The sequence below is a fragment of the Takifugu flavidus genome, chromosome 12, assembly GCF_003711565.1.
Source record: "Takifugu flavidus isolate HTHZ2018 chromosome 12, ASM371156v2, whole genome shotgun sequence".
Lineage (NCBI taxonomy): Eukaryota > Metazoa > Chordata > Actinopteri > Tetraodontiformes > Tetraodontidae > Takifugu > Takifugu flavidus.
The window spans coordinates 15370767-15383572 of NC_079531.1; the positions used below are offsets into that span (position 1 = coordinate 15370767).

The window sequence follows — 12806 nt, forward strand, 5'->3', positions numbered from 1 at the left end:
TGAGCAACCTCTGATGAAAGATAAACTTACTCCTACAACACACTGGAGAGATTATATCTCCCGGCTGGTCTGGAAATGCCTTCTGGGGAGAGGAGTGTCTGGCCTTGCTGAAGCTGCTCGCCCAGCCTCCCCCTGAGCCAGAACCAGATAAATGGCTGGAAGATGGAGGAAACTCTGGAACCTCTTTTTGAAAACACTTTTTGGGAGGCTGCAAGTAAAATTATTTTATCAAAAATAGGAACAAAACAGTCTTGCATAGGAGTATTTTTAATTTTACCTCTTTTATCAACTGGGGTCTATTTTCCCTATATTGTTCTGGGATCCCCACACCAGCAAAGTCTTTGTTGAGCTTGTCTTATACCAGAGGTAAACCTGTACATAATATAAAGATAAATTAGGTAGAAGTGTAATGGTTTTGTCATGAGAAGAACTCCTGTCTTATTATCTTAAACATCATTGAAATGAATACAGTAGGCTCACACACCGTATTCCAGGAAATTTCATTTTTTATTGTTCATATACTGCTAAGAAACTATGTAAAGAACAAGATGTTATGTACAGTTATTTAAAAGAAATATTCTATGTATTTTTTGAGTCAATGTAAAACTACAACTAATTACAACAAAACGAACGGCTAAAAAGATATTGCTAACAGGAAATGGCAAATATAACCATGCGTTATGTACTTATTGTAGATAGTTTTCGATGTAAAGACACATTCTATGGCGTAAGCTGGTCACATATACTTGCACACACATGTAAGTGCTGTTTATTGTCAGCAGTGCTTTCTTGGTTGATACTTAATAGGTTTCTGGGACAGACTAATGCAGAATAAATCACATCACTTGCACAGAGGAGTTTACAGGTTCACCATACCATTACGTAAATAACGCAAAGTATTCTACAATCCTACAATCGTTTTTTGCCATGATTAGTGCAGGAAAATACAGGCAACAAATGAAGGATTTTGTCTTTTAACAGGAATCCTTGGTCTTGATGAGGGTAATCAGAGGCTTGTCGTCTGGGCTGTCGTCTTCATACGCGATGAAAGTGGCATCATACATGGTTGCCCTGGATTTCTTTCCAAATCTAATAAGAGAGAATCGAAGTGTTGGCCAACGCATTAACATTGCGTAAGCAAACACAATTCTAACACTTGATTATGAGATGGTGATGAAACAATAACCTCCAATCATTCCATTTTCTATCAGAGGGAGCTTGAGGGTCCTCTGCAGTGCTAAACTGCTCCTAGCGCTGCGCTCTTCTGGACAGAGATGTTCCTTCCGGGATCTGTTGGAGTCACTCAACCAGCTTGGGGATTGAAGCCCCAAAGGCTTCAATCACCACCGGGCTGACTGGTGTCTTCACATCCCTGCAACTGTTCCTCCAGAAACTATTTTCCTCATGCTGTTTCTGTCTGATGTTGCTACCACTTGGGATTAACACATCCAACACCTGCTCTGCCATTTGTCCACCAGTGCAATGTTTGTTGCTGGTTGCTGGTTGGAGGTGTCTCCCACATTGACCCCACTACTACAAGTGTTTAGATTTTACAAGCATCTCAGATCGTTGTGTGCTGGATTGTCTAAGGACTGTCTTGTGACCCTTATAGTGCCTTTTTGCTCTTTTTTCTAATTATAGCCACGTCCTCAATTTGGAGTTCGTAAGGCCCACGCACACATTTGTTCTCCTATCATGTTTGTAGCTCCTCTTCCCCACTGGGTTCCGGCTGCCTGTGGTATTCATTGAGCAATTATTCGGTAAGCAGCGGAGATCTCTTTCTATTGGGGTTTTCTGTGTACAGCCTCAGAGTGCTGGCATCCCCCATTCAAGAGCTTTCGTCTCTTTATATCAGTGCCCTTTATTTCAATAATCTCCACTTTGGCTAGCTTATTATACCCATGGGGCATTTGACGAGCGGTACGGCATAGGACCTTATCTTTCCATTCAGCTGACTTTGCACAACTTGCCGTACTCTTTTAAGCTATTGCTTCCTTGCTGCCATTTAACTTGTAGGATCCCAACTTACAGTAACTAGCTGTCCTCCGTGTCTGCCATGTTCCCATGATTCATGACTCCTTCAGTTCCGTTATCATTCGACCCCACTTGTCAATTTTAGATGATGTGTGTGGATAGAAATCATACACATATATACAATACATTGTGTATGTTATGCTCACTATGGGTTTATAGTAAACACTTCATGGTATTTATTTGCTGTCATTACAATATTCTGACCACCAGAGGTGATTAACCAGCTGGTTAAAGACAAAAACTTTGTAGAATAAGACAGCAAAATTAGCTTGTTGCAGACTATGGAAGACTTCCGCGCCTATCACTGACCTGGCATGGCGAATGGAGGCGATGGCATTGCTCAGTTCGCTGTCGATGCTGCGGCAGTTGTAAAATTCCTGGTACGCGTGGTGTGAGGAGCCCTGGTACTCGATGCGACTGATCCGGCAGATCCCAACGATAAGGATGATGAGCATGAGCAGGAAGGCCACGCACAGCGCTCCGATGATGATGTAGAGCGAGTGCCGTGGCATATCGCTCAGGGCCTCATCGGTGTACACTTGTTTCCACTTAATGTCTGAAAGATCCAGTTTAATGTCAACTACAGCTGTGATTTACGCAGGGGAAATTACAGCAATCGTAATGTTTATGCATATCAGTGCTCAACAAAGACCCTCGGATTACCTGGTGAGTTTTCACATTTAAGGTCATTTCTCAATAGGTTTTTGGGGCGACTCACAGATTTCACAGGTTGGTCCCACCCAGCCAGTCGGACAGTGACAAGAGAAGCCATTTGACTGGTCAACACAGGTGCCTCCGTGATGACAAGGGTTGCTCTTGCATTCGTTGATGTCAATCTCACACTTCTTCCCTGAGCAGGTACATAGCGAGACGGAGACACAATGCTAATCCTTAAACCAATAATGTCTCCAAACTAGTCAGAGCAGCTAGAGTGTATCAGTTATGAAGGTTGGACATTGAATAACAGTCATCAAATCTCATGTAATAAGCTCGTGTGACTAAAGGTGCTCACCCAGGTATCCAGGTGGACAAACACAGGACGCGTTTAGTCCTGCACTCTCGCAGTAGCCTCTGTTGTTGCAGTGTACTTTCAGACATGGATCTTTGTAGATTTCACAGTGTCTACCTGCACACACACACACACATACAGACACACACACACACATACAGAAAAGGCAAAGCTAATTTAGCAACGTTTGCCATCAGGTGAAGCTGCTGTGGTATCACACACTCAACCATGCAGGTCTACACTTACGTACCTTCATATTGTGGTGGACAGACGCATTCATATGCATTGATAAGGTCTCTACAGGTGGCACGATTCTGGCAGGGGTCTGACAGACATTCATCGTACTCCTCTTCACAGTATAAACCATGATAACCTAAGGACACATACATGTGCGGAAAAACCTGTATTAGATCGGGAATAACCGAGGCTGGTGCATAAAACACACTAGTTTTGTTCTTGTTGACCAGTTTAATGTTCATTTTCAGGAATTCTGACTTGAAGTTTCACACATTAAATAAAATATGGTTGTTCCATGATGTTTAATGTTTTGTGAAAATGCAGAGTTATTAGTCATTAAAACATTGAAAAGATTTTGAAGTAAATTACCATTCCTCTATGATCTGTAAATGATATTGTAATTTCAAGTAACACATTATTATGAATGTGCGAGAATAACTGTACGCAATTCAGGTCCCCTCCAAACTTGTGCATTTTTTGGTTTGTAGCTACTTAGATACAAGTCCATGGTGCCAGCAGCCCATAATCATAGCACAGAATTATACCAATTCACATTCTAGTGGAAAATGAATACATACATTAGTTTAGTGATATTCCGGAGTTTGAAGTACAATAGTTTTTTTATACTTTGTAGTTTAGACAGTTAATCAGTTTGGTCCTGATGAAAGCCTCCTCTCCTTGAACAACCTGTCAGGGTAACTTCTATGGGGTTATGGGTCAGGGGTGTCCCCTGGTAGCTGGAATAGGAGTCCTTCTTCCTATTGGTTACCAGCACAGAGTTCCTTCCTTTGTAGGGCTTTAAAGTTGCCTTTTATCATCTCCTAAACTTAACTAATTTCCTTAACATTCATTTTGAATACCTTACCATTAAGCTTTCAACCTGATAATTGGCCCCAACCCTACACCTAGCATATGCCCATATGTCCTAACGTCAACCTTAAAGCCAAGCCGTAACCCTCAAAAAGTCCTTTAAAGTTGTGAGAACCAGCCGAAATGTCCTCACTTTGCTAGTAGAATCTGGATTTTTGTGCTCAATACACACACATCCAAAGACACACATGGTGAAGCACAAGATGGCCGTGTTTATTGTCAGATACATGATGGCGGAGCTCACCCGGGACACACAGGCACCTGTAGTTATCGCCCACACTGCGACACACTCCGTGGGCACACGGGTTCAGGGCACAGAAGTTCACCAGCTGAGCACACGTGGGGCCAGTGAAGCCTGCTGGGCAGCTACAGCCGAACCCCCTGGGACCAGGACCCTGCGGGTAGCACGTGGCATTATTGTGACAGGGGTCGGAGGAGCACGGGTTCACTTTCTGCTCACATGTAGCAGACTGATAACCTGAGAAAACCACAAAGGACACCAAAGAAAAGCAGTTTGAAAATTGCATTTAGATAATTAGTGATTATTATAGTTTTGAAACAACTAATTTGAATCTAAATGGAAAAGGAACTGTTAAAATGTATGATTAAAATGTCAACTAAATGCCTATAATGCTTTTAAAACATGTCTTAATAATGGATGTGGGGGTTTAGGAACCTTAATAACAATAAGATCTGTGATGTAATGGCTACTCGGTCCTCGGTGAAGGTCGAGACCAACTGTTGCTCTAGAAAATACCAACAAAACCAAATATGAAACCAAACGTTGAAATGTTTTTGAAGAAGAAATTACATTTTTGGATAAATATATTACTTGTAAAGAAAGCCTGGCTGCTCCCTTTCCCTTTGTGACTCAAGTGCTCCAGCTTTTGCTTAAGTTCAAATATTGGTCAACACGGTGTGACAAATTAAAAACACAAAAAAGTCAAAACACTGCATAAAAAGTAGAAATCAGATGTTTAGAGTTCAAACAAATGAGCTCCGAAACAGAAGGTTTTCGGTCAGTAGAATAGAACCTCTTCAGACAGTAGGAGGACACCAGGAGATCCGAGGAACTCTGGGTTCTTCTTCAATCCTCCAACAGGCCCTGAATGTGGACTAGGAACAGACAGACAGACAGATGCCCCCATGCAGAACACACCTGGGGGGCAGGTGCAGGTGAAGTTGCGCCCATCGAGCCCCTGTTTAATGTCGGTGCAGGTACCGTTGTGGCTACAGGGTCTGGAGTGGCAGGCATCAAATTCCTCACAGAAGCTTCCAGTGTATCCGTCCTCACACTCACAGAAGAAAGAGCTCTGTAGGAACGCAGAACTCTGTCAGCACGATGGAATTTGGGATTGGGAACGAGCAACAACAAATGGCAGCAATGAGCCAAATAAGGTTTTAAATATAAGTGCATCTCATCTATTCACCTTAGTTGGCTCTGTAACACATTTGCCCTTCCCAGAGCAATGAAGGTCACCAAGGTCAGGGAGGCCAGGCTCCACACAGGTGCTGGCCTTCACTGTCAGGTTGAGACGGAGGACGAGCTCCATGGAGGTTGGGGTATCAACATGCAAAAAACCTACCACAGGAAAAAATGCATATTTTGGTTGGAAATGTATTCATTTGTTCATCTGTTCATTCAATCTTACATTTTTTAAGCAGATGCATTTGGAAATTTCTGAATGTTGGACCTAAGAATTTCCACCTATCTCAGTTATTCTTTGTCTTGTCCACCAAAAACCTTTGGCATTTGAAATCAAGGTCTCTGAAATGAGTTCCTTCTTTCACATTCGTATACAGTATTTCTCTTAGTGGTGACTGGACAGAAGGTACATCCTGTCCAAGCACATGGTTGAGATTTTTAGGAGTTATTTAAACCTCTGGTTTTATTCCCAGTGCCACCAGTGCCTGTCTCTGACCTGTGGAAATGTTGGATTGGGCTAATCCCAGAGATACAACAGGAGCAAGTGTATTTTTTCTTAGGCTATATTGACACCTCATATCATCTTTGGTTAATGTTCTAATCAATCACCATTGTAGTATCCAACATTCTAAGGTTGGCTTGTAGTGTATAAAGAATGTTTTTTCCCCTAGTAGATTAAGATATTAAATTAATCTTACTGATAAAGTAGTTCTGTCCCAGCACCAATAGGTCATCAGACACCACCAGTCCATCAGAGGCCTGCAGGAACATCAGTGCGGAGCTATTGAAGATGGGGGATCCTTTCTCATTAACAGGCCACAGAACTGGAGCGCCACTGGCATTCATCACCATCCTGGAGTGAGCAGAAGGATAGGGAAGGTAGTGTGTGTGTGGGGGGGGGGGGGGGGGGGGGGGGGGGGGGTGTAAGAGAGACAGAGAGGGAGACGGATTGACTTAGAGGTAGGTGTCAAGTCAAGCACATTCGCAAAAATTCAACATCGTACCAAAAGAAAACCTTAACCTTGAAGATTGGACATTTGTGTAGTTTTGTGTGGCTGTACAGGTAAGGTGAATAATCCCTGTAATGTAGTGTGTGTGTGCGTGTGTGTGTGTGTGTGGTGTACTGTAGTGTAGTGCAGTGTAATGAAAATGTAGTATAGAGTAAATGCACAACCCCCCCCAAGACTGCAAACCATGATGTACACATGTGTCCTACAACATATATGGAGCTAGTGGAAGGGGGGCAGAACTGGAGCGGTGAGGTCCAACCTATTGGTTCCTAAGCAGGTGTGTGCAGCAGAATTCTGAACCAGGTGAAGACAAAAAAGGGGAGGGGTCTAATTAATGTCATAATAAAGAGTTTTACAATTGTCCAGACACGCAATTAAAACTTATTTAACAATTAGTAGACCTTAGTAGTGGGAAGAAGACAGATTTGACAATAGTTGATGAAGGTATTTGTTTAAAATGACTATTTGGACCCCAATACAACAATAGGACAAGCTAGGCACCGCTGCTACCATGACAACCATTTAATTACTGCTTTAAAAGTCAAACCAACTTTTGCTGCTCTAGTAAACTATTTAAATTCAGCAAACATCCGCATAAAAATGCATCTGTTTTGATCTTTGATTTGTTTGTTTTTATAGAATCCAGAGGAATGTTAAAATCCAACGTTAGAATGAATTAAAATGATTAATCTTCCTCCATTATTATGTTTTCCAATTGGAGCTCTACTACTCACTGAATTTAACATTAAATTTGGATCGGCAGGGGAAAAAAGAAGGCAGCAGAAGAAGAGTCCTTTAATCATCAAAGATGGAAAATAACTCTTTTGCTTTTACGCTCTGTTTAGTAAAGGCCTCTAGTTTTCTTCTCTGTTACCACCTTTATAAGGAGACAGAGGGTCCAACTCGTTAGGCGACCAACCTAATAAAAATGATCCGTAAATAGGAAAGTATTTAGGACATGTCATAATAGTAATACTGGATACTATGGGCTGTTCATTCAAATGGAATCATAAAGAGTTTTAAAGCCCTAAACCACTAGAGGTCACTGTGTGCACATTGGGGGCTCGTTGGAATGGGGGTTTCTGGGCAATTAGCACGTGTGTGCTAGTTGACATGAATCCCATTAGCAGTATGCAGCTCCAAAATAAATAAGCTTGAACATATAACATTCCACTGCGTGAACTTCATGACAACTTTTTATGAGCGTGAAAAGTATATTTGGGCAACAAAAACTGGATATTACTCAGAGCCCTGATTAGGAAGTGGTGATAATATGTTAGGAAGTTTATATGGTTCAAAGTAGATCTAAAGTCCTCATAAATGGATAAAGAAATCCTTTTGAGCAGGTGTTATTGTTCCAGTTGAAATAAGGAATTAAAAGAAAAGAAAATGAGAGTGATGGATGAAGGAAATAAAAAAAAGGTATAATGTTCACAGAAACCAAAGAAAAACAAATGTGGAACCATTAAGAAATGTCAACATATGTAGCGATTTGTGCACCGTATTAGCATTGTAATGCTAAAGCATGATGTTGGAATTTGTATATCTGCTGTAGATGTGATTGTTAAGTCCCTCAACGATGAATAATCACGAGTAATCCACAGATCCTCAGCGGTGAATCGCATCAAAATAATCATTTACCAGTCACGGTTAGCAAACTGTTAATGTCGCCTTACTTTACAGCTGTGTCCTCGGGCACCTCCAGAGACAGCGTCAAGGTTTCTGATGTCACCTCACATAGCTGACCTTCACAGTGCAGATGCTGTGACACCTGAAACACACACACACACACACACACACACACACACACACACACACACACACACACACACACACACACTTCTTGTCAGTATAATGATAAATACCACCATAACCCACGGGAGTTAAACTGTCTATCTCACCCCGATTGCCTCCCACGGTACCACCAGCAACCTCTGCCCGGGTTTGGGTTGCCATGGCTGCAGGTTGGGAGGTGCTGATGTTGTGGTGGTAGAGGTGGAGGACGTGGACAGGGTCACCAGGTCTGTAGGGAAGGGGTCGGTAGGCTCCGCAAAAATCTGGTCACACCTCTCCCCCTCGTAGCCTTCGGCGCACTCACATATGTAAGATGGCTCCACGTCGTCCTCTCTGTAAGAGCGGCTACAGTTTCCATGGAGACAAGGGCTGCTGGTACACGGGTCTGTGATAAACTTTAATGACAGGAGCAGAGAATCAAGGAAAGCGTCTAAAACATTTAAAGTTGTACTCAGCCCGAGCCAAAACCGGACTAATATTTCAGAGTGAAGCGCAGGTTCGGTAACAGTCGGACCCTCGGGGTCGAGTGGAGAATCAACTGGACTGTTGAAAGAATCCGACTCGCCTCGTATCTGTTGGTAGGTTCTGTAGAGCTAACTAATAACCACAGCTATTGCTAATTAAAAGTGATTAAAGGCTGTTAAGGAGGACTCTGGTTCCAGAACGGAGTCCTAGATACCGAGTGTTCAAAAATGTCTGATTGAGGTGATTAGAAAATCACATTGATTTGGTTCATTGTTTTCTATAAGTTCAGGATGTGTCAGATGTCAAATAACCACAATCTATCTTTGTTTGATGCCGGGCTAAAAATGGGTCCTGCATCTTCTGGGAGTTAATCAGCAGAGAGCCATAAGTGGAACATCCTGTTCCCTTTGTCCTCAACAAATCGGACATCATTTATCAGTGTGGAGTTCTGACGGTGTCTGGAAGAAGCGGGGGGGGGGGGGGGGGTACAGAAACCAGTCTGGAGGAGCACACTTGAGCAAAAACCAAAAGGTCCCCATAAGACTAGGTAACACAAGTGAGAGTTAACGAATGAAAATAGAGTTTTGATGTCTTGTCATTTTAGGAACATCCCATTTTTTCAGATGAAAGGCCAAAGACCACACGCCTGAAACATCATTTAAAACCACAACAGGAGCCAGTGATGACAGATAATCCCTCATTTATGCTCCAGTCCAACATCAAATATTCCAAATGAATAAAAATAAACCATAAAGGCAAAGCAACGCTAAACAGAACCACGAACCTCTCAAGTCCCTCAACCTTCTCCTCAAGGTGCCATTTTAATGAATGAGGCACCATAAAGAACCAGGGGGTCGCCGTGGCCGCCTCACGTCAAGGTTTCAGAAAACACAAACATGGCCTTTCAGTCATGAAGGAGGTTGGAAAAGGTTTCACACCATCCTAAAGAGAAAACAGTCAAATAGAAGCTGTCTGACAAAGTGCAGGAGGCTACAATCATTCCACAAACACATTTCAAGAACAAATGAGGAGCAAAGTCCTGGGAATCTAGCCTGGGGGGGGGCGGTTGCAGAGCGGCGGCTAAGACATTGAGACTCCAGCCACCCGGGGATGGAGCCATTATCCCCAAATAGAAGTGCAGGACCGCAGGACTGAAGGCTTCGCTTGGCTAAGCTAAGGCCAGTGACTCAGCACCGAGGAACAGACTGGACAGAACTGGCGAAGAGAAAACCACCAACACAACCAACCTGCTGGCACATTAGCAAACAGCATGTGGGTGAGCCCCCGGACAGTTAGGTCAGTAGTCTGACGAGAGCTTCCTGATACATCGGGCACAAACACACAGCAGCATTTGATCGATGGACCTGGTACCGACCGAGGCAGACGGCGGCGGTGGCAGCCTGGTGGTCCGGGCCTTCAAGTTCCCTCGAGATACTGTGGCGTGACCCTAAATGGGTCAGATCGGTCGGGAGTTTTTAAGAAACTTGGATGGTAGAGCACGGTGGACAGATTTAGCTCAGGCGTCCTTGGAGAGGACCGAAGGCAAAAGGAAGTGGAGAGAATCAGCACATTCACCTGTACGTATAGGAAACACCGAAACACGCTTCCTTCCTTCCTTCCTTCCTTCCTACGGCTCCTCTTGGCTGCTCTACTGGAAGTCGTCCACTCACCTTGACATTTTGTCTTCGTGATGCTGCAGTGGACTCATTTATCCCGTCCCTGCATGACTCAGAGGCCCAATGACGTATTGAGACAAGAGCACTTATTGTAAAAATTCAATAAGTGTCAGTCGGGCCGGCAGGGACGGTTTATAAGGAGACCCGCTAGCGTTGCAGCCTTGGGCTGTTCTTACTATCCACGTTTTTGTCCAGTTTCCTGATAAACAGGCTCTTGTTAAAGAAAAGATCCTGTTAGATCTTGACAAAATCTAAACAGGATTATGTGATCTGTCTTTTTGTAAACTCCCCCCTACACCAGGTACAAATCAAATCAAGAATCCGTCCAACAGGATTAGGACGGATATCTGTGATGCTAATAGTATTATCAGTTTAGGAGCAACAGAATTCCAAATTAGAGGAAAAATTTACACAGGAATTCATCAAACACGTTCTTAAAACGTAAAAAAAAAAGGAAAACACTCACATGAGGATTGACCCCCCCCCCCCTCAAAACGCACACCCGTCTATAGTGTTCTCGAGCATCTTCTCCCTGCTGCTGCCCTTCATTTCGGTTGCCACAGCAACACAGCACTTCTCCACATCTAATTTACAGCACACGCTCGCTAAAAGAGCGCACGTAAAAAAAGAAAAAGAAGCCACAGCAAGCTGCAAAATGTACCAAAGGAAAGAGAATACGCAGGTTTATCAAAGAACAAAGATCAAAGAAAATGCTGCACCTTCCAGCTCCAGTCGCGTCTTTACAGGTTTGAGACACCAAAACCCTGATTCTGTCCCCAGTCTCGCAGATAAACCCGCCCAGTCGGTGCTGCGTCCACACATGCGAGGGACAAAATGGACCGCTGATAAGTTCTCACCTCACAGTTGCGTCCAGCGAAGCCTTGGCTGCAGGAACAGGTGTACTCAAAGGTGTCCCCGCGGCTGCTGGCGCCTGGCAGGGCCAGACACACGCCCCCATTGAGGCAGGGTTGGCCCTCACAGAGGTCCAGATGATGGCTGGCCCGGGTTGGGGTTGGCTCGGCCGGGGCTGGGGTATCCAGGGCAAGTTGGAAAGGGGAAGGGTTGATCCTGATGCCGAGTCCGCAGCAGCCGCCGGCCAGCAAGAGCACAAGGATGAGCGGCGAGGGACGCCTGCGAGCGCACGCCATCGTCCTGACCTGCGTCCTTCGTGTTCTTGGATGCTTCCGTCGGCTCCTGTGCTCCGCAGCTCCCGAGAGGACGCGTGTCAGAGTGATGCTGGTCCTCAGCTGAAGATCCCTGAGCGCAGACGAGTGCAGAGGCAGTGGGGAAGAGACGGAGAAGGAGAAGGGGAGGGGCCTAACCCGCGGTGACGAGCACCGCTGACGACACACGGCCCCACCACCGGGTTTACACAGCTTTCGGGAAGGGGGGGGGGGGGGGGGGCAGGAAAAGGACATTATGAGGATTTGCCTTTTTGTGGGAGACTAATGCCAGTGGAGCTAAAGCAGGCGGCTGGAAAATGAACAAGAATGGGAAATAATTAAGAGATAATCCGTCTTATTATTCTTACTTTTCATGTTCCGTCTTGCTTTTGAATCCCAAACTACTGATGGATTTGTCTTGGAGACAATGGACCCAAAACTGTGGAGCGCTGGGGGGGAAAAAGAGGATTCTACAAAGCCCATTGGCTTTGATCTTTGGAAGATCAAAGTCATATGTTGCTCTGAAATCTAGAGCGTCACCAAAATTTCCTGACCTCTTCTTCGGCCCGTTAACATTTCCGGAAAATGTCATGAATAATTAGTTGCTAACCGAGGTCCATTAATTAAATATGCTTATTTATGTGGGGATGTTCTTGATTTTATTCCTGCTGTGACGTTCACGCTACTTTTTCTTCTTTTTAAAGGTCTCATTTACAGCACTTTGTCCAGGAAGGTGTTTGCACATCATTAAGTGACGGACACACACACACACACACACACACACACACACACACACACACACACACACACACACACACACGTCCAGCTTTTCTCAGCCATCATCACGTCAGCAACATCATTCCTGGCTGGACAATCAGAGGGACGTTTTCTCCTCTAAACTGGTCGAAACATGTTCACCTGGGGGGGGGGGGGGGGGGGGGGGGGATCACAATCTCTCCACCCTCCCCTGGAGGTCAGTGATGATGTCATCAACACTTTCCTGTGTAGTTTTTAGTGCTTCTCTTCCTCCCCCCCCAGCTCTAGTATTGACAGTTCCCTGGAATTAATGTATTGGGGGGGGGGGGGGGGGGGGGGGGCAGCGTGCGAGCTGTGTAAACAAAG

The 12806-nt window shown here is 44.5% G+C and overlaps 1 protein-coding gene across 1 annotated transcript; it reads right to left on the reverse strand.

The window, feature by feature from the left end:
- Positions 1-488: 488 nt before the first annotated feature.
- On the reverse strand, positions 489-11669 carry dner (delta/notch-like EGF repeat containing). The gene is made up of 12 exons (XM_057050347.1): positions 11379-11669; positions 8488-8775; positions 8263-8357; positions 6275-6429; positions 5581-5732; positions 5310-5463; positions 4395-4628; positions 3294-3416; positions 3047-3160; positions 2753-2884; positions 2344-2590; positions 489-1089 (listed from the first exon to the last, which is right to left on the reverse strand). Exons 1-12 carry the CDS (start codon positions 11667-11669, stop codon positions 975-977), a joined length of 2100 nt encoding a protein of 699 aa, XP_056906327.1. The 3' UTR covers positions 489-974.
- Between the last annotated feature and the right edge of the window lie 1137 nt (positions 11670-12806).

Coding starts and splice junctions, on each gene's coding strand:
- dner (XM_057050347.1), bottom strand. CDS start 11,669: ATGGCGTGCGCTCGCAGGCGTCCCTCGCCGCTCATCCTTGTGCTCTTG. Junction 4,629..5,309: donor CACCTGCACCTGCCCCCCAG/GTGTGTTCTGCA, acceptor TGGTTTTCTCAG/GTTATCAGTCTGCTACATGT. Junction 2,885..3,046: donor TTGTCCACCTGGATACCTGG/GTGAGCACCTTT, acceptor GTACCTGCTCAG/GGAAGAAGTGTGAGATTGAC.